Source organism: Caretta caretta, chromosome 16, assembly GCF_965140235.1.
Source record: "Caretta caretta isolate rCarCar2 chromosome 16, rCarCar1.hap1, whole genome shotgun sequence".
In the NCBI taxonomy this organism is placed as follows: Eukaryota; Metazoa; Chordata; order Testudines; family Cheloniidae; genus Caretta; species Caretta caretta.
Genome location: NC_134221.1, coordinates 2,942,848 through 2,963,546, shown reverse-complemented (window position 1 = coordinate 2,963,546; position 20,699 = coordinate 2,942,848). Strand labels below are relative to the sequence as shown.

At 55.6% G+C, this 20,699-nt stretch overlaps 1 protein-coding gene across 1 annotated transcript; it reads right to left on the bottom strand.

Annotated features, from left to right (window-relative positions):
- Window positions 1-962: 962 nt before the first annotated feature.
- C8G (complement C8 gamma chain) lies at window positions 963-18,958 on the bottom strand. The gene is made up of 7 exons (XM_048822881.2): window positions 18,587-18,958; window positions 15,693-15,832; window positions 10,487-10,557; window positions 8,428-8,529; window positions 7,294-7,395; window positions 4,564-4,602; window positions 963-1,818 (listed from the first exon to the last, which is right to left on the bottom strand). The coding sequence occupies exons 1-7, from the start codon at window positions 18,722-18,724 to the stop codon at window positions 1,805-1,807; spliced, it is 606 nt and encodes a 201-aa protein (XP_048678838.1). The 5' UTR covers window positions 18,725-18,958; the 3' UTR covers window positions 963-1,804.
- Window positions 18,959-20,699: the final 1,741 nt, after the last annotated feature.

The following is a 20,699-nucleotide window of genomic DNA, read 5'->3' as shown; positions in this document are numbered from 1 at the left end:
TGGCGCATGGCTGGTACTGCCCAAAGCAGCTGGTGCTGCTGTGGAGATGGCACGGAACAATTCGCTGCATGTCTGCAGGAGATGCCCCGTGGGACTGGCACCTCTGTGGATCCAGTGCAGTGGCGGAAGGGCTGCATATGTCTGGAGCCATGGCACAGGGGACTGTGGCACTTCAGGGGAGGGGGCTGCACATGGCCAGCACCACGGTGGGATCTGCACACAGGGGAGGGGGCTGCATGTGGCCAGCACCATGGGGGGGGCGGGGCTGCACATGGCTAGCACCCACAGTGCAAGGGGCTGCACCTGGTTGGCACCATGGTGGAGGGGGCTGCCTGCAGGGGAGGGGGCTGCACATGGCCAGCACTGCAGCCGTGGGTACAGGGCACCGGTCACATGCCTGGGGTTGCTGCGGATGCTCTGATCTAAGTGGCAGCAGGGGTCAGAGTGGTAGAGGGGTCTGTGCAGCGCACAGAGGCCCAGCTGGTTGGTTGAGTGGGGCCCTGATGCCGTGGGGTTTCTCCTTTCAGCTTCAGCCCCTTGGCATTTAACCCCGTGTGGGACTCTGACTGAATGGATGTGTGTCCCCGAGTCCCGGCTCCTCCCCAGATCAGCTGTTCAAGACGTTGCTGGGAAAGCGCAGGGTGCCGCAGATCAGCCATGTTCAGGGACTGAAGCAGTGATAAGGGGACAGGGCTGGGGCTGGGACCCCCACAGCCAATGGGGCAAGGGGCAATGGAAACATCGCCAGCAAAGCGGATTGTTGAAGGGCTGCAGACTTGCTCATGCCTCCTGCCCCACAGGGTGAATGGCACTGAATGGCACAACGCTCCTGCAAGGAATGTCCTGCTGGACATAACCACAGGAGCTGGAACTGTATGGGGCCCCTGCAGTGGAGAATCCCACCTGCCCAACCCTCCTGGCACACTTGTGTCCTTTTCCCATCTGCAAGGAGCACAGGGGCCTTCCCAGCCTGGCCAGCGTTTATTGTGGATTCCAGAGAAAGAGCGTGAGCTGGGCATCTGCTCCATGCCAGTCTGCACTGAGCCCAGCACAATGGGCACAGCCAGGCCCTGAGAAATTGACAGGGGCAGCGCACAGGAGGTGGAAGCTGAAGGGTTGCAGGGCCGTACTGCGTCAGTGTAAGGAGAGCAGGGCTTCCTCATGGGGGCTCACAGCCCATCTGGGGACAGCAACAAGAGCGAGCACCGAATCAGGTAAGAGGAGGGAGGCAGTAGCAGTGAGGGGCAACTGGGCAGGGGATCCCGCAGAAGGGCATGGGGGCAATGATGGATTAGCCACTGGGCCAACGGGGCCTGTGCCCAGGGGCCCTGGCCAATTTGGGGTCCCCAGAAAAATGCGTGCCCCTGTGCCCCGAACCACTCTGCCTGCCTGGTGCTCTTGCTGGCAGCACCCCAACCCCACTCCTTGGCAGGAGCACGGAAGGGGTTGGGGAGGACTGCAGGAGGAAGGGATGGGGAGCGGGCCCCACTGCTCTGGCGCAGGGCCCCACAAAACCCAAATCCGCCTTTGTGTGGTAGTATCATGTGGAAGAGACATGAGCCTGGGGAGTGAGGGGGAGCAAGGGCTGGGAGTGAACAAACACTAGGGTTAGGACTACAGAGGAGACCCCAATCCCACCCCTTCATCACTTCCTTGGCCCAGCATCCACCTGGAGCTCCCCAGCCCTGGCTGAATAACTGGGCCACAGAATTCACTGGCAGCTCCCGTGGCCAAGCCCCTGCGCTCAGTATGCCTGCAGACATGGCTGGTTGGCTCCCGCAGTCTCTGGCATTTCCTTCTTCACCTAAATCTTCGTTTCTGGAAAGCAAATAGAGAGGGGCTGAGGGGAGGGGCACCACCTGGGCACTGCCAAGGGCCGCAGGCACCTTCCACTGCCCTTCAGTCAGCTTTCCTCTGAAGAGATAAGGGACGTCCTTCAGAGCCAATGATGGGGACTGGAGAAATGCCTCCTTATCCCAAAACATTAATGAGAGGGGTATGAGCCCGCTGCCCTGGAATGGACCCCATTTCCCCTCTTCCAGGGAGCCCCCATCCCATGTGATCCTGTCCCCCATACCCCAAGGAGCCCCACCTCTTCTGACCCTGTCCCCCAAGCCCCAGAGAGCCTCCCCATCTGATCCCATCCCTCACACCCCAAGGAGCCCCACGCATCTGACCCTGTCCCCCATGCCCCAGGGAGCCCCCAGCCCATCTGACCCCATAGCCCAAGGAGCCCCACCCCTTCTGACCCTGTCACCCATGCCCCAAGGAGCCCTCCCATCTGATCCCATCCCTCACACCCCAAGGAGCCCCACGCATCTGACCCTGTCCTCCATGCCCCAGGGAGCCCCTCGTGACATTCTATACCTTGGGGGCAGGGCCGCTCTTAGGATTTATGGGGCCTTATGCAGTATTATTAAACTGGTGCCCCTATGCTGTCCCCAGCCAGCGCCGTCCCCAGGCCGTCCCCAGCCAGCGCCGCTGACCCCAGTGTGTCGAGGGGGCACAGCCACCACCCCCGCCCGCGGACTCCCAACCCCCCACCTCCGCCATTGCTGACACACACGGAGCTTCATAGGCAGCAGATGCTGCGGCAGAGGCTCAAGGCCGGCTTCGCGCTGTCACATGGGGGCTGCACCTTGCCAGAGCCCACGGCCCTCCTGCAGCCCCTTGCCACCTGGCTCACCACAGCATTTTGGCAGGAAGTACCAAGCAGTAATAACAACAACAATAATGTGTGTGTGTGTGTGAGAGAGAGAGAGAGAGTGTGTTGGGGAGTGTGAGACTGTGTGTGTGTGACAATCTGTATTGGGGGACTGTGACTCTTGTATGTGGGTGTGAGAGCCAGTCTATGTGAGAGAGACAGAGTGTGTGTGTGTTAGGGAGGTGTGAGAGACAGTGAGCGCACTGTCACTTTAAGTCTCCCCCGACTAACATGGAAGTTTCGCCCCTCCTGTCCTGGCCCCGGGCTGGAGACCAGCAGTGCAGGCAGGCAGGGTCCAGGGCCGACTCCTCCAGGCAGCGGTGGGCCAGGGCCGGGGCCGGGCTGCTGAGGAGCGAGGGAGGGAGCAGGGGAGAAGCCCGCCGGCCCAGCGCAGGACAGGGGCCGGAGAAGGGAGGATTCCAGCCGCGGCCAGCGAGGGGAATGGGGCCCCAGATTTTCGGATGCCCTCTGCAGCCGTATATGCTGCATATGCCGAAGGCCGGCCCTGCTTGGGGGAGAGTCCTGTAACCCCCATAGTCCTCATTTATACATAATTTTGATCTTGCATATAAAGCATGCCGTGTAAGGTATCAGGTATCTGCTGAATGCCATTGTTCTATCTAAATCCGTGTATCATCAATGCATATGAAATTATATGAACTGTGTTGTATGGTTGTCACTAAAACACGCTGTGGTTTGGGAAGCGCCCAGATACTAGCTCTCCAGGGTCAATGACAAGGGAAGACGTGTGTGTGTGTGTGTGTGTTGCTTCACCTTGGGACTCAGCAACGCCCCCCAGACATGCCTGGACTTGTGTTCTCCAAGCACATGGACTAAGGATGTAAAACAGAACACAGGGGCCCACTTCTGGGTCTTTCTCCTGCCCCCAACTTACAGGGCCGTCCCTAGATATTGTGGTGCCTTACACAGCCCCCCTGCAGGGGGGAAGGGGGCTGGCCCCATGCCTCTGCAGGGGGTTATCCCCAGGCCTCCGTGCGGCGGGGGGCTGCACCCAAGGTCTGTGGGGGGCAGGAGCAGGCTTGGGGGCACGGGAGAACCGCCCCCCAGCACGAGCTGGCGGAGTGGGTTGGGGCCGGGTCGCTCCACTTCCTGCTACCCAGTGTTTGCAGGGCGCACCCAACTCCTGCTGCAGTCCCCCGCGGGCTGGGGAGGAGCAGGGGTGGGAAGAGGCGGGGCGGGGTGCGGCAGGAGTGGGGGCAGCTTTCCTGGCAGGCTCAGCCAGCCAAGGGATCAGGCTGGCCACTGGAGCAGCATGCAGCTGCATAGGGCACCAGGAAATTTGGGTTTCAGAGGAACAGCCGTGTTAGTCTGTATTCGCAAAAAGAAAAGGAGTTCTTGTGGCACCTTAGAGACTAACCAATTTATTTGAGCATGAGCTTTCGTGAGCTACAGCTCACTTCATCAGATGTATACCGTGGAAACTGTCCCCCAAATTTCCTGGTGCCCTGTGCAGCTGCGTAGTTTGCGTATGGGTAAGGACGGCCCTGCCACCTTATGCTGCAAGCAACAAGGACACTCTGAAGACTGAAGACTCCAACAGAGGAGACTGGCCCCCCCATCTGACCCCATCCTCCATCCCAGTCAGCCCCCCCATCTGACCCCATCCCCAGGGAGTCCATTCAGACACCAGTTTGTGGTCCATGGGGGAGCTGCCTGAGGCTGGCATTAGATGACGGGAAGGAGACTTTTCCACTTCCTTCCCTCTGCCCTCCCCCTGGCCCCTCTCCCTGCTGAGCTGGGGCTGCACAATCCCATGCCACCCACTAGGCCTTGCAGGCTGATGGGGGACGTGGGGGGCACTTGTCCTGCCGGCCGGGCCTTGGGGGGTTGTAACTCACCATCAAGCAGATGAAATTGATCTGTGGACTCACAGAACCCTGCAACAAAGGCCACATGTCAGTGTCCAGCACCCCACCTGTCCCCAAAGCACAGGGCGGGTCCACTGCCCCACGCCTTGCGCTGATGTGAACTGGCATCGCTGCATTGAAGTGAATGGATACCAGCTACACCCATTTACACCTGGCCCATGGATGTGAGGGGCACATTGGGCTTTCATGTCAAGAGACCTGGTGTCAGCTGATATAGACCCCAAGGCAAAGTGCCAATGAGTTGTCCCTTGGCTCATGGGCACACATCCCTTACAACTCAGGCACACTCAGCAGCTCCTCTCCCCGGGAATCCCCAGGCTGGAGCAAATCCTGCTGTTTCCTGCCCTCCCCTGCACTAGCGGGCCAGGGCTCCTTAGCCCACACCTCTCACAACCGCTCGCAGCAGCTTCTGGGCCCGCTCACCTGCTGCTGCTAAGAAATCATCGTGCCGCCCCATGCAGGCTTCGAGCACATCCTAAAAGGGCACAGTAGCTCAGGGCCATGGGACCTTGGGGGCTCTGCTTTACCAGCACCTCCTAAAATCTGCGTCCCAGCTCCCTGACCAGCTGCCCTGCCACAACCTCCTTCTGCTTCTGTCTGGAAAGATGCCCACCAGCGATGACAAGTTCCCCAGTGCTCCCCACCCCATCTGAGTCTACACAGTGCCCCACAGAGCCTGCCCTGCTTTAGACTTGGAGCTCTGGCAACCTTCTGTTTGGCCAGGTCCAGCATGACCCTCACCGGGGCCTTTGGGTGCTACAGAAATAATGCTTTACAGGGTGTTTCTGGGCTTTGATGACTCCCAAGCTGCAGGTGGCCAAGCTAAGCTAAGCTGCTTTGGCAAGACAAGACAAAGGGGTGGGACGGGATGGTGGCGGAGCTGTGCCCTTAGCCAAGAACACCCTGCAAGAGCATTGGAGCAAACACCATTGTCCCTGGATCAAATGCACTGGGAGCTATTCCCTGGCTGGGAGTTAGGCCAGGGGGACAGCCATTCGGGCAGACTGCAGCACCAGGGGGTCCTCAAGCCCATCTTCATAGACTAACAGACTAAGGCCAGAAGGGATCATCCTTGTGATCATCTAGTCTGACCCACCGCTAATCACAGGCCACAGAACCTCACCCACCCACTCCTGTAATAGGCCCAGAACCTCTAGTTTGAAGCAGCAAATCACTCATGCCATAGGCGCAAACTCCGTGGGTGCTCCAGCCCTGGAGTACCCACGGAGAAAAATTAGCGGGTGCTCAGCATCCACTGGCTGCCAAGCTCCCCCTCTCCCACCCGCCCCCCCAGCACCTCTCCCCTGCTGGCGGCTCTGATGATCACTCCTCCCCCTCCCTCCTAGCGCCTCCTGCCCACCGTGAAGAGCTGTTTCACAGTGTGCAGTGCAGGTTGGCTTCAGGAGTGAGGGGGAGGAGCAAGGATGGGGGGCGCTCAGGGGAGGGGGAAGAACGAGGTGGGGAAGAGGCAGGGCGGGGGAGCAGGGGTGGGAAGAGATGGGGCGGGGCCTTGGGGAAGGAGTGTAGTGGGGTGGAGCGGGGTCGGAGCAGGGGCAGGAAGGGGTGGAGTGGGGGTGGGGCCTGGGTGGAAGCGGGGTCGAGCAACCTCCAGGTAGAGGGGAAGTTTGTGCCTATGACCCGTGCCCTAAGTTCCCTCTAAGCTGCGCAGCCGCGCAGCAGGCTATCAAGGGCCGTGCAGGTGCATAGTGGGGAGAGGTGACTCTTGTCCAGCCCCAGAGCTGCCTCAGCCAGGGAGAGGCACCTCTCATAAAATCATAGAAGATTAGGGTTGGAAGATAGGTCATCTAGTCCAATCCCCTGCTCAAACCAGGACCAACCCCAACTAAATCATCCCAGCCAGGGGCTTGGTCAAGCCGGACTGTAAAAACCTCTAAGGATGGAGATTCCACCACCTCCCTAGGGAACCCATTCCACTGCTTCACCACCATCCTAGTGAAATAGTGTTTCCTAATAACCAACCTAGACCTCCCCCACTGCAACTTCAGACTCCTTGTTTGTCATCTGCCACCATTGAGAACAGCCGAGCTCCATCCTCTTTGGAACCCCCCTTCAGGTAGTTGAAGGCTGCTATCAAATCCCCCTTTACTTTTCTCTTCTGCAGACTAAATAACCCCAGTTCCCTCAGCCTCTCCTTGTAAGTCATGTGCACCAGCCCCCTAACCATTTTCATTGCCCTCCACAGGACTCTCTCCAATTTGTGCACATCCCTTCTGTAGTGGGGGACCTAAACTGGACGCAATACTCCAGGTGTGGCCTCACCAGTGCCGAATAGAGGGGAATAATCACGTCCCTCGATCTGCCGCGGCGGGGAAAGACACTCTACCCCAGCCCCGGGCTGCTGTGGCGAGAAAGGGCTGGGGGGAGTCCTCTCTCCCCATCACAGTCCCAGGGCATCTCGCAACGCAACCCCCTCATCCCTGGCCCCACCCCAGAGCCTGCACCCCCAGCCAAAGCCCTCACCCCCGCCCGCATCGCAATCCTCTGCCCCATCCCTGAGCCCCCTCCCACACTCCGAACCCCTCGGCCCCACTCCCGCCACACATCACCTCCATATGAGTGCACATAACAAAATTCTTTCCACACATGAATATAAACATTAGAGGGAACATTGCCTGTGCCCCAGGCTGCAGAGGAAGATGAAACCCCCCCATTGCACTGAGCAGGATGACCAGGACTCACCGTAAGTGGGGAAGTAGTAGGTGAAGTCCTCGTTCAAGTTCATCTCTGTGATGCGCTGCTCGAATTTACCCATGATGGCGTCACTGACCCGGACGCTGCGTCCTTTGGGAGGGGTGAAATAAAGAGAATCCAATGGCAGGCACTGTGTTCGGCCCCAGGACAGCAGTGACTGTGGAGAGTGGGTCAGGAACCATTCTATGGAACGTTTCTTGTCGGAAATGCCAATTTGTTGAAAGCCAAACTTTCCCAGTGAAAGGGGCAGTTTTGACAAACATTTCCACTCAGAAATTTTTTTTTGAAATTGTTGAAATGTTTCATTTTGATGTTTTCTAAAGAAAACATTCCAGTTTCTCTGTTTCAAAGCAACTCTACATTTAGAGGTGTAAACTACTTATACTAAAGAAACCCACATTTTAAATAGTCAAAATTTAAATGAAACATTTTGATTGATGCAGTTGACATTTTTTTCTGATGTTTAGTTTGTGAACATTTTTGAGATTTCGATTTTGTATCTCTGTTCTGGATGGGGCCATTTTTCAACATTTCAAACATGTTTGTGGGGCAGGAAAAGCATTTCAAGCCCAGCTCTAGCCCTAGGCTGGTGATCTTCCATCCAGTGTCTGGAGCCACCAGACCAAATTCAGCCCTCACATGAGCAAGTGTGATTCCTACCGCACAATTGAGCCCAGCCTCAAACCAAGACATTTGCAGCCTCCAGGAAGTGTTGCTGCCACGTGAAATAGAATCAGTCCCAAAGCCCCACTGCCCTCACATTGTCCCACAGCAGAGCCCTACCCCTCCGGCACGGTGCCACCCCTATGTGTGGGGAGCAGCCGGAGCACAAACAGTGCTGGTTCTGGACCCCATGGCTATAGCCCTGAAATAGGAGGGAGCAGCCTGGAGGAAATGCCCTATGACACAAGCTGGGGCGCTGAGCAAAGTCACCCCAATCTAACCTGTAAGCAAACAAAACTTGGGGCAGCTTGTCTGGGCCCTACCCAATGAGGGCCACTAGTGCCCGCTGGGTCCAAACATTCCCCCCAGTCTGTCTGCCCCACTGTGCCTCAGTGCCCCTCCATGGGGAGGCAATTCCCCAGGGAAGCTAATGGCAAGGCCATGAGTCTGCACACCCACCATAGAGCTTGATGGAGATCTTCCGGAGCTTCTGGTAGTACAGGATGGCGTAGCTGTTGTAGTCTGTCTCCCCCACCACCACATCCACATTGCTGCCACGGCCTAGGAGCCAAAGCCATGGGATAGCAAATTATGGACTGGTCTCATGATAGTGTGTAGAGACCCCGGGCAGGGATCAGGGACCAGGGCACCATTGTGCTAGACTCTGTACTAACTGCAGCGACACTAGCTAGACGACGGAGGCTGGCCAGAGAAAGAAAGGGTGGTTCAGTGGTTACGGCATGTGCCTAGGACTCAGGACGCCTGGCGTTGAGTCGCCGCTCCACCCTGTGCTTTGTGGGTGCCCTTGCACAATACAAGTTAGAGGCCTAAGTACTTTAAAACCCTGGTCCTCAGCCTGTCTGTGCCTCAGTTCCCCATCTGTACAATGGGGTAATAGCCCAGCCCTGCCCCCCAGGGGTGCATGAGGAGAAATGTTGCAGAGTTGTTGTAGCTGTGTTGGTCCCAGTGTATGAGAGAGACAAGGTTCGGGAGGTGATTTATTGAACCAGCATCTGGTGGTGGAAGGGACAAGCTTGCGAGCTTCACAAGAAGAGCTCTGTGGAGCTCGGAAGCTTGTCCGGATAAGCCCATCAGTGGATGGAGGATATGGCCATCAGTGGATGGAGGATATGGCCATCAGTGGATGGAGGATAAGCCCATCAGTGGATGGAGGATATGGCCATCAGTGGATGGAGGATATGGCCATCAGTGGATGGAGGATAAGCCCATCAGTGGATGGAGGATATGGCCATCAGTGGATGGAGGATAAGCCCATCAGTGGATGGAGGATATGGCCATCAGTGGATGGAGAATATGGCCATCAGTGGATGGAGGATATGGCCATCAGTGGATGGAGGATAAGCCCATCAGTGGATGGAGGATATGGCCATCAGTGGATGGAGGATATGGCCATCAGTGGATGGAGGATATGGCCATCAGTGGATGGAGGATAAGCCCATCAGTGGATGGAGGATATGGCCATCAGTGGATGGAGGATATGGCCATCAGTGGATGGAGGATATGGCCATCAGTGGATGGAGGATATGGCCCATCAGTGGATGGAGGATAAGCCCATCAGTGGATGGAGGATATGGCCATCAGTGGATGGAGGATATGGCCATCAGTGGATGGAGGATAAGCCCATCAGTGGATGGAGGATATGGCCATCAGTGGATGGAGGATAAGCCCATCAGTGGATGGAGGATATGGCCATCAGTGGATGGAGGATATGGCCCATCAGTGGATGGAGGATAAGCCCATCAGTGGATGGAGGATATGGCCATCAGTGGATGGAGGATATGGCCATCAGTGGATGGAGGATATGGCCCATCAGTGGATGGAGGATATGGCCATCAGTGGATGGAGGATATGGCCATCAGTGGATGGAGGATAAGCCCATCAGTGGATGGAGGATAAGCCCATCAGTGGATGGAGGATATGGCCATCAGTGGATGGAGGATATGGCCATCAGTGGCTATTAGCCAAGATGGTCAGGGACACAACTCCCTAAGCCTCTGACTGCCAGAAGCTGGGAGTGGACGACAGGACGACTCAATGATTGTTCTGTTCATTCCTTCTGAAGCACCTGGCATTGGCCATTGTCGAAAGACAGGACACTGGGTTAGATGGACCACTGGTCTGACCCAGTATGGCCATTCTTAGGTTCTCATACGAGCTACCACCTTGTCTCTTCCATTACAGATTGTGAGATGTTCACATACTGTGCTGATGGGGGCCAGAGAATTAACACGGGCCTCTCCACCCACAAGCTATGCCCTGATCATCAGCTGGAGTCCCTACGGGAGCAAACATCAATAGAAGGGCAAACAACAGCTTGGCGAAGCAGAATTGCCCCATGCTCACCAGCCTCCATATTTCCTGCCATGCTAATAACGGGCAGATCTGGGAGCTCAGCCAGCTCGTGCCTTGTCGCTAGCTTTGTTGTTTCAAAGCCCTGCCTAGGAACACGCCAAACACACCCAACACTAACCTCCTCCAGCCCCAGCTCCTCACTCACCTTTCAGGAGGAATCGCCCCTTGGCCTTGGTGGAGCAGTATTGCTGCTTAATCTCCCAGCATGCTCCATCTCTGCGCATGTCAAGGGAGAAAGACAGCATGTGTGTTAGATTCCTCCGACCCAGCCAGAGAAAAGCCACCGCTTGGCAAGGACCCATCAAAGAGCAAAGGTTTCAGATGTGATGCATTCCACTTTCATGGCTGCACCTTGCTGCTGTTTTCTTTATTGCCCTGGTTTACGTATTACTCATTTGCTGGTGTTATTTTTACATGCTCAGAACGTGTTACGGGGAGAGGTCGATGCAGGGGGCACAGTTTGTGTTCTAATATTGACTCAGCGCTGCGGGAGCTTGGGTAAGTTACATGGGCCAGAGTTTCATCTGGGTGCTGAGCTCTTTGGAAAATGTGTCTGTGTCACAGTGGGAGCTGCTGGGGACTGAGTTCTTGAAAACTCTGGCCCTGAGTTCTGAAATCTGGCCACACTGACCTCGAAGTTAGTTCCCTCCACCCTGGGTGCCCAGCTTTAGACACCCAGGTATCTAATATCAGACACCTAAAACTCACCCAAAGTGAGGATGTGCCTGATCTGTAAACAGAGGCTGATAAGCCTCCCCCACCTTGCGAAAGGGCCTCATGGGCTATGGAGGCAGCCGTGCAATGAAGTAGTAATATGAAACATTGTTACGTTCCTCCTTTCTAAGTGCGTAGAGCACTGGGCTGGGACTCAGGAGACCTGGGGTCTGCTGCTGGCCTGTTGCGTGACTCTGGGCAACTCATTTACCCACTCAGTGCCTCAGTTTCCCCCACTTGTACAATGGGGATAATGATACTGACCTTCTTTGGAAAGTGCTTTGAGCTCCATGGATGACAAGTGCTAGATGGCAGTGAGGTGGTATTACCTACCTGTCAGCATTACCCACACGCTGTGGGCAGCCTTCATTTAAACAATGGAACTGAAAGAGCCAAGAAATGTGGGTTGCTGAAGCAGCCATCATTCTGACACTCCTTAAGGGGTGAGGAAGGGGGCTGGGCTAGGTATCTGGTGACAGTTTAGGTGAAGAGAGTCATAGAATCATAGAATCTCAGGGTTGGAAGGGACCTCAGGAGGTCATCTAGTCCAACCCCCTGCTCAAAGCAGGACCAATCCCCAATTAAATCATCCCAGCCAGGGCTTTGTCAAGCCTCACCTTAAAAACCTCTAAGGAAGGAGATTCCACCACCTCCCTAGGGAACCCATTCCAGTGCTTTACCACCCTCCTAGTGAAAAAGTTTTTCCTAATATCCAACCTAAACCTCCCCCACTGCAACTTGAGACTATTACTCCTCGTTCTGTATCTGCTACCACTGAGAACAGTCTAGATCCATCCTCCTTCGAACCCCCTTTCAGGTAGCTGAAAGCAGCTATCAAATCCCCCCTCATTTCTTCTCTTCTGCAGATTAAACAATCCCAGTTCCCTCAGCCTCTCCTCATAAGTCATGCGTTCCAGTCCCCTAATCATGTTTGTAGCCCTCCGCTGGACACTTTCCAATTTTTCCACATCCTTCTTGTAGTGTGGGGCCCAAAACTGGACACAGTACTCCAGATGAGACCTCACCAATGCCAAATAGAGGGGAATGATCACATCCCTCGATCTGCTGGCAATGCTCCTACTTATATAGCCCAAAATGCCATTAGCCTTCTTGGATACAAGGGCACACTGTTGACTCAGATCCAGCTTCCCATCCTCTGTAACCCCTAGGTCCTTTTCTGCAGAATTGCTGCCTAGCCATTCGGTCCCTAGTCTGTAGCGGTGCATTGGATTCTTCCGTCCTAAGCACAGGACTCTGCCCTTGTCCTTGTTGAACCTCATCAGAATTCTTTTGGTCCAATCCTCTAATTTCTCTAGGTCCCTCTGTATCCTATCCCTACCATCCAGCATATCTACCACTCCTCCCAGTTTAGTGTCATCTGCAAACTTGCTGAGGGTGCAATCCACACCATCCTCCAGATCATTAAGGAAGATATTGAACAAAACTGGCCCCAGGACTGACCCTTGGGGCACTTCGCTTGATACCGGCTGCCAACTAGACATGGAGCCATTGATCACTACCCGTTGAGCCCGACAATCTAGCCAGCTTTCTATCCACCTTATAGTCCATTCATCCAGCCCATACTTCTTTAACTTGCTGGCAAGAATACTGTGGGAGACCATATCAAAAGCTTTGCTAAAGTCAAGGAATAACACGTCCACTGCTTTCCCCTCATCCACAGAGACCTGTTTCAGGGCCCAGCAAGTCATACACTAGCTGGCTCTAAATTAATATCCACAGCTACATGGTAGTGAGTTCCAAGCTAAACTCCCTCTGAGGTCAGGGTCACTAGGGAGCATAGGCTTTTGGGTGAAGTTCTGGGCCCATTGAAGTCAATGGTTTTTTCATTGACCTCAGAGGGCCCAGGATTTTAGCAATTGTTTTTATCACATTACATCAAACATCCCAGGGAAAGAAGTGACCAAATGCAAAGCCAGGTAGCTGCCTGACCCCTGGCTCACTTGCCAGCTCCGAACCGAAGGTGAGCCAGAAAGTGCCCGGAGGCACTGCCCTGTGCGCTCACGCAAAGAAAAGGGAAAGGTCAGAGAAAGGCACATTTGGGGACACTACGAAAGGGAACATGGCCAGGAAATAATGAGCAATCCCCCTCCCCACCCCCAGCCAAAGCACTGAAGAGAGTCAGCCTGAAGGCCTGTGGGTGGGTATGACATTCTGTATCTTGGGGGAGCACCCTGTAACCCCCCTCCTTATTCCTCATCTGTATATAATCGTGATCTTACATCTAAAGCATGCCTTGTAAGGTATCAGGGGAAAGGTTATGATCTGCTGAGAGTCATTTCTCTATCCATAGATGTGTATCATTAACGCATATGAAGTTATGAGATTGTGTTGTATGGTGGTCACTAAAACATGCTGTAAGTTGGGGAATCAGGCAGATATTAGCTCTCCAGAGGCAACAGCAAGGAAAGTAACCAACGCCTGGGCAGGGTGTCAAACAACCCATCAGCAGCCATTGTCCAGCAAGGGAGCTACAATTCAATGACTCACCTGCATGAGGCCACACCAGGGATATTGCTCAACCTTGCCTGGAGACTCAGCAATGCCCCCCAGACATGCCTGGGCTTGTGTTCTAAAAGCACATGAACTGAGGGTATAAAACTGAACACATGGGGCCCAGGCTTGGCCTTTCTCCTGCCCCCACCTACTCTGCAAGCAACAAAGGCACTGCGAGAAAGACTGAAGACTGCAACAGAGGAGACTGGCCCAGATTTAAGGGACAAATCTGTATATTAAGGACTGCAATATCCAGTGGGGTGAGAAAAAACTTCTTAAACTAGTTGCTGCCCAGTCTAATAGGGTTGAGAGGTTAGGCTGCTTGGTTATATTTTATTTCTTTTAGTAACTAACTCTGACTTTTTGCCTATCACTTAGTATCACTTAAAATCTATCTTTTATAGTCAATACATTTGTTTAACTGTTTATATTTACCAGTGAGTCTGTATGAAGTGTGTGGCAAATCTGCTGTTTTGCAAAGGCTGGTGTATGTCCACTTTCCATTGATGAAGTGGGGAACCAATTAACAAATTTGCACTATTCATCAAGATGGTATATTCCTGGGATACAGTGCTGGGAGCTGGGGGATTTGGCTGGTGCCTTTCTCTGTGTGATTCATGAGTGGCTCTGGGAGCATTCATGCAATCTAGCTGGGTGTGGAGTCTCCACATGCAGTGGTGCTGAGTGATAACAGCACCTGGAGGGGTTTGCTGCTGGTCACCAGCAAAGAGTGTGAGAGACAGCCCAGGTTGGAGAGAGTTCAGGGAGCACAGCGATCCCACGGTCCCAGGCTGCACCCAGGGATCCCATCACAGTGGGACTGTACTTCAGGTGTATGCCTCAAGGGGACAGATGCCTGCCTGCAGCATCACCACACTACACACAGGAGTAGGCTGAGGCTTTGGGGGAAGGGTAGTGCAGTGACTCCTTTGGGCCTGAGTTTTCAATGTGTTTGCCTGTGCACACATGTGTGTTCATGTGAATGCGTGTGTGTGTGCACATGGGTAGCATCGTTAGGCCCCCAAGCTGCAGCGTCTCCTCCCTTACCAGGGATAGTTTTTTCTCTCTCCTCATATTCCAGGTTCTCTCTGCAGGCAAAGGGGCTGGGAAGTGACTGAGATTCTCCTCTCCATTTCTAATCACGCCAAAGCAGTCTCGTGGAGTGGGTGGGAAATCGTGCTTTAGCAGGGTCAGCAGCAGATAACACGTTGGCCCAGTGCTGCAACGCCCTCTCTGCATTACCAGCTCAGCAGTGACCCCATGTCTTGCCTTCAGCCTTAATGGAGGGCTTTGTTGCTGTGGGCCCCGAACCAGCCCAGTTCTTAGCCACGTGTGCTTGAGCCCAGTGAAGTCAAGCATGTGCTTTGTAAAACGGGGCTGAGTCCTTTTGCTTAAAGCCAAGTATGTGCTTAATTGCTGTGCTGAATCAGGGCCACACTTCCAAACCTCACCGCCCTCCCTTCCAGTTTGTTCCTCTTTTCCTTGAATGAGGAGCTCCCTGCTGAGGAACTGCAAGGGCAGGCCAAACCCTACACACTGGGCTGGAATATCTTCTGGGTAGAGCCAGGCAGAAGTTGTTTGCAGGCTCTGCCATGGGGCCCCCAGACTGCTGACTTCACAATAGAGGTCTCTTCACTGCAGAGCCGCTGCCACCCACAGGAGACTCAGAAAAGCTGACTGGAATTAAGAGCTTTAATTACAAGCTGTATTTTCAAGCACAGTTCACAGTTTTCCCTTGGCACTTGTGCGAGGTAAGGAGGTAGCCACCTGCCTTGTAGTAATTGAATGGAACAGGTGAGCATACCTGCAGTACCTACTTGAGAACACTAGGGGGTGCTAAGGGAGTGGCTCAAAGAAGCAGAACAAGCTGCAGTGCTCTGGAGAGGGGGCCCTGGGGCAGCTGGGCACCTCACACTGACCGGCATCAGCACCACGGAGCTGTCGCGGCTCTCACACGGGGCGTCAGGCCTGGTGGCCTGGGGTGAGGAAGGGCTGCAGCTGAGCCCCAGGGGTCGTCAAGCAGGTCCTACAAGCCGAGCTCAGAGCACACAGCACGGGAGGTCAGGGCGTCTGATCCAGCTCAGCCTGCCGGCCCAACACGCATTCCTCGCTGGGCCACTTACAGTTTCCGGAAGGTACTGACAGCCAGCGACTTCCCTTCAGAGGCAGCCACCGCCATGGTTGTTGCTTCCAGCTGGTGATTATATTCTCTTAGGTAGTCACATTTGGAGGCCACACCAACCAGCAACCACTTCCCTGAAAACTACAAGAGGAGGAGGGGTTGGCACAAGGCAGTCACCTTTGCCCCATCCCTCCCGCAGCAAAGGCAAAACTCTGGCTGCTGTTGGGTCTTGAAGCAAGGACCCTGAGGAGCCAAAGGCAGGAGCTGCGGCATCTGAGCTGGTGGAATCCCTCCCTCTCATGGCTGATGGTGGCAAAAGTGCTTATTGGTAACTATCCACCAGGGGCAAGACCCTGACATACAGGCTCCCCGTTCAGCTCCACAGACATACACAAGGAGCGGTTTTAGGGCACCGTCGTTTTGGCGCAGGTGCTGTCCCCATGGGCTTAACAAGTGCCTGCTTCCCCAACGGCCAAATGAATTACACAAGGAGCAATGGATTGGGTGCAGGTTACAGTTAGGCAAAAATGCAGCATTCTTTTGGGTGACATTTACAAACAATATTTATAGTTTTGTTTCTGGCTACTTCGCAGCCCCCCAAATTTTGTTTTTTGACCCCTCACCTCCAACGTGCTCATGAAATGACACTTCTGGCATCAAAACACATAGACATGCCGCTGGACACTGAACCATAATTTCTACGTCTCTTCTTTGAAATGCTGCAGTTTTTGTTTGATTGTCTAACTTACAGAACTGACCAGATTCTGAGCAAAAAAGTTACACTTTCTGAGATTTCAGCTACATTTATCCTATTTCTCGAAATAGAAATTAAATGCACAGATCTGATGTTATGACACATACATAACAGTAGCACCTGATACCCTCCCTGAGACGAGGCCCCATTGTGCACGGGACTGTACACGCCCAGGGAGAGGCAGTCCCTGCCTCAAAGAGCTCACACTCAGGGAAACGGGGACAAGAGCTGCCTAAGCTCACAGGGCACAGTAGGAACTAGCACCTGGGTCTGCTGTCTCAGAGGCTAGTGCCCTGCCCACTAGCCCTGTGGAGCATGCCCCCCCCCCCCGGGGGTGATAAGGTTATCGGGGGGCTCAGGGCTGTGGCCAGCCAAGTGGGGCAGGGCAGCAGTGGGGAGAACGTGCAGGCCTGGAAGTCCCCAGTAGTTGGGGCAGGGGCACAGCCCAGCCCTGCCCCAGCAACAGGATTCCCTGCACTCTCCCTGCTGCTGCCCTGGCCTGGCCCGGACACCCAGCCAGCCCCAGCCCCAAGTGTTTTAACCCTCCGCAGCCTGTGGGAGCGAGAGGCTCTTGGCAGGGGGGAGGGCAGGTGAGGAGCCCCAGGCCGCTCTGCACCGTGCTGCCATGGGCTCCTCCAGGGATGGAGCCAGCCAAGTCCTGATGCTGCCCTGGGTGTGAGCTGTCTGCACCCCTTTCTGCCCAGATTTGAGGAGGCTGTTCTATGACTCCCATGGAGAAGGGAGCATAGCAGAAAAAAGTTGGGGAACCTATGCTTGAGGCCAGTGTGCTTGATAAGATAGGCCTGATCAGTATGGTGCTGGGGCCCCAGTTATCAATGTGGCCCTCTGGGTGGTGGTGGGGGTGTCTGGGCAAAGGGGGGTCCGTGGCTGGGCTCTGGTGGGGAGGGGATGCAGGTATCTGAGCAAGGGGGGGCTGTGGCTGGACTTTGTGGTGGAGAGGCATGGGTATCTGGCTCGTGGGGCCCTGCAGCTGGGCTCTGGGGGATAGGGGGTTGGGTGTATTGGCTGGGGGGGCATGGCTGGGCTCTGGGGGGTGGACAAGGGGGCAGAGAAACAGGAACTGGGTAGTCATAGGGTTTTCTTTAACTCTCTACTCCTGGGGAGTTGGTGGGTGTGTGTGTGTGTGTGTGTGTGTGTGTGTGTGTGCAGAATTTTTAATTTTTTGACCCAGAATGCCCCCAGGAGTAGGCACATAGTATGGCCAGTGCCTGGGAAGCCTACTGCTTGGGCTGGTGGGCCAGTCCCTGGCGTAAGGGCATCACAGTGGCCACAGGGCAGCTTGTAGGGACTTGGATTCCCTTCCTCCACCCACAGCTCTCCAGCATAAAGCCCTTTCCCTGTGGCTTTGTGGAGAGAGGTTGGATCTGGCCCCATGTTTCTATAGCATCTCCCAGCTGTAGCTTTCTAGGCACCTTAGCAATCACACAGGAGCTCCCCAGGGACTGCAGCAGGTTAGCTGTTGAGAGCCAGAAGCTGGGGCAGGGGAAAGCGCTGTCTTTCCGCATGTCCCTTCTCAGTTTGTCCTCAGGGGCACTGCACCCAGCTGCCCGCCTAAGAAACACCAGGCTGGATCAGGAGTGCTGGCGACTGGGCCCCTGGCTGGGGTTCTCTGCGGATGGGCGTACCACAAGCAGCAGCAGAGCGAGCTCCCCTCCTAACCAATCTCAGACCTCTGCAGCACGCACACACGCCTCATGGCCCCCTGAGTACTTAGCGTCTCTGCTGAGGCTACGGGGGGGAAACTGGAGTGAGACTCGTTCAGCACGTTCAGCTCGAGGAGCCTTGGGACCCTTCACCGACACCCTGCTGAGGTACCCCCAGTGCGTCACAGCCACAGAGGAGATTGCAGCCCCCCTAAGCAGCCCAGAATCTTTAGCAAGCACTGTAGCAGCTTGTGCTTTTCACTCTGGAGGTCCCCGGTTCAATCCTGATTGAATATTGGCCAAGGTAGCAGCCATCACCCAAGCCCGTCTCTTGGGGCAGGGCACCAAAGCAGAAGGGGCAAACCGAAACACCTGCCTGGCAAGTTATGGAGCAGGTGAGCATCTCTAGGACAGAGGACCCTCCGGGGAGCTGTGCCAGTGCCTGGGATGCCCAGCGCTCCCTAGTCCCTCCCTCACCTGCTGGAGGTCAAAGTTCTCCTGTATCTTGATCTTCTCAAAGTGACTCTCCAGGGCTGGGGGCCTCCTTTGTCTCTTCCCAGGAGCAAGTGAAGCAAGAAGGAGCACGAGGAGCAGGATGGGTGCGGCAGACACCATGTTCTCTCCCCAGGACCATCTAAGCCCCTTGGTGAATCCGGCTGTGGTTGGTGGGGCCCTGAGGGAGGGGAGGGCTGAGCTGGTTGGTTATTAAGCCACTCTGCTTCTCTTACTGGAAGTGACCAGAAGCAAATCTCTAGGCTGTTTACATAGCGGGGGACTGTGTTACTAAAGCTCCCCTGCCCCCGCAAACTATGCCCCGCACAGGGGAACAGCCGTGCAGTCCAGGAGTCCCTGAACGTCCAGGCAGCTCTGCCAACCCTTGGTCACGTGTCTCAGGGCTCTCCCCAGCCCAGCAAGCCAAAGGTAACATCCCATAATACACCTCCCTGTGCAATACTCTGGTCGAGCCAGAACCTGAGTTACCTCACGTGCAGAGGGAGAGAGAGCCGTGCCGCTGCGCACTGCGAGAAGGCCAGGAGGAGCTGGCATTGACCTCCTACAAATGACAAGTGACAGAGAGACCACCTGAGGAAAGGGGCTTACCTAGCAAAGCCAGAAACCGGGCTGACTTCCAGCAAGCCTAAGGCCCGCACTCAGCAAAGCACTTCAGCACATGCTTCAATCCAACCCTAGTCAGCACTTAAGCACATGCTTAACTGTAAGCACTGGAGGTAATGGGGCTTCTTTGCTGACTGGGATCCTTCTAGCCTTGACTTCAGTAAAGCTATTTTTGCTCCACCTTCCTGGTATTTTCCTATATTACTTCCTGATGTCTGGTCAGCTTTATGCCAGGAAGCAGGAGGACTGCTAACCCAGAGACTTATCACTCAGGGGTGGCAGGTTTGTAGAAATTTTGGTGGTGCCCAGAACCCGCCCCCGCCCAAACTCCTCCCCCCACCTGCCCAAGGCTCTGGGAGGGAGTTTGGGTGGAGGAGGAGGTCTGGGGTGCAGGCCCTAGGCTGGAGCAGGGGATTGGGGTGCAGGCTCTGGGAGGGAGTGGGTGTGGAGGGAGGGGGTGCAGGTTCTGGGAGGGAGTTTGGGGATGGGAGGGAGTGCAGAGGTGAAAGCTGTGGGGTGTGGCTGCAGATGAGAGGTTTGGGGTATGGGATGGGCTCTGGACAAGAGTAGGGGTGTAGGGGTGAGGGCTCTGGAGCTAGGAATAAGGAGTTTGGGGTGTGGGAGGGGCTCAGGGTGAGAGTAGGAGTGTGGGAGTGAGGGCTCTGTCTGTGGCTGGAGGGTTTGGGGGTTAGAAAGGCTCAGGGCTGGGGCAGAGGGTTGGAGTGCAGGGGGATGAGGGCTCTGTCTGGGGCTGGAGATGAGGGGTTTGTGATGTTGGAGGGGGCTCAGGGCTGGGGCAGAGGGTTGGGGTGCAGGGGGATGAGGGCTCTGTCTGGGACTGGGGATAAGGTGTTTGGGGTGTGGGAGGGGCTCAGGGCTAGGGTAGAGGGTTGAGGGTGCGGTGGGGGGGCTGAAAGCTTTGGCTGGGGGGTGTGGGCTCTGGGGTGGGGCACGGCTGGGGATAAGTTTGGTGTTCAGGCAGGCTGCTCTGGGACAGGGGCCAGAGAGGACGACTCCCCCCAGCCCTTTCCCTGAAGGCAGCAGCGAGCTCTGGGGGAGGAGCCCCCCTTTCCCGCCCCCCGAGCAGCACACTCCCCCCCACCACTGTCAGTGCATGTGGTCCTAGGGCCCCTCTCAGGCCCAGGAATCTCTCTTGCCTCCCCCGTGGTGGGTGCCGGGGGGAGCTGAATGCACCTCCTCCCCTGCTGTTGCCCCTGCCTGTAGCCTCACTGGGGGTGAGGGATGGGGCTGCCCCTTGCCCAGCGTGAGGCAGGAGCGGTGACTGCGGGCGGGGGGGCCCCCTTTGCTGGTGGAGGGTCCCACCGGAAAAGGGAAGGGTCTGAGGTGGAAGGGCAGGCTCAGCGTCAGTCTGCCCTGGCAACGGAGTGCGGGGTACTAGGACCCTGCGGCAGCAGTTGCTGCAGGGAGGCAGCATGGAACTGCAGGGCAGAGGCAGGGACGCGCTGCTCCAGGG

Bases quoted from the DNA above. Each gene is read 5' to 3' on its own strand.
- C8G (XM_048822881.2), bottom strand. From the start codon at position 18,724: ATGGTGTCTGCCGCACCCATCCTGCTCCTCGTGCTCCTTCTTGCTTCA. The intron at 15,833-18,586 runs GTGAGGGAGGGA...CTCCTCTTGTAG, and splicing joins AGAACTTTGACCTCCAGCAG to TTTTCAGGGAAGTGGTTGCT. The intron at 8,530-10,486 runs GTGAGTGAGGAG...TTTGGCTCCTAG, and splicing joins GGGGCGATTCCTCCTGAAAG to GCCGTGGCAGCAATGTGGAT.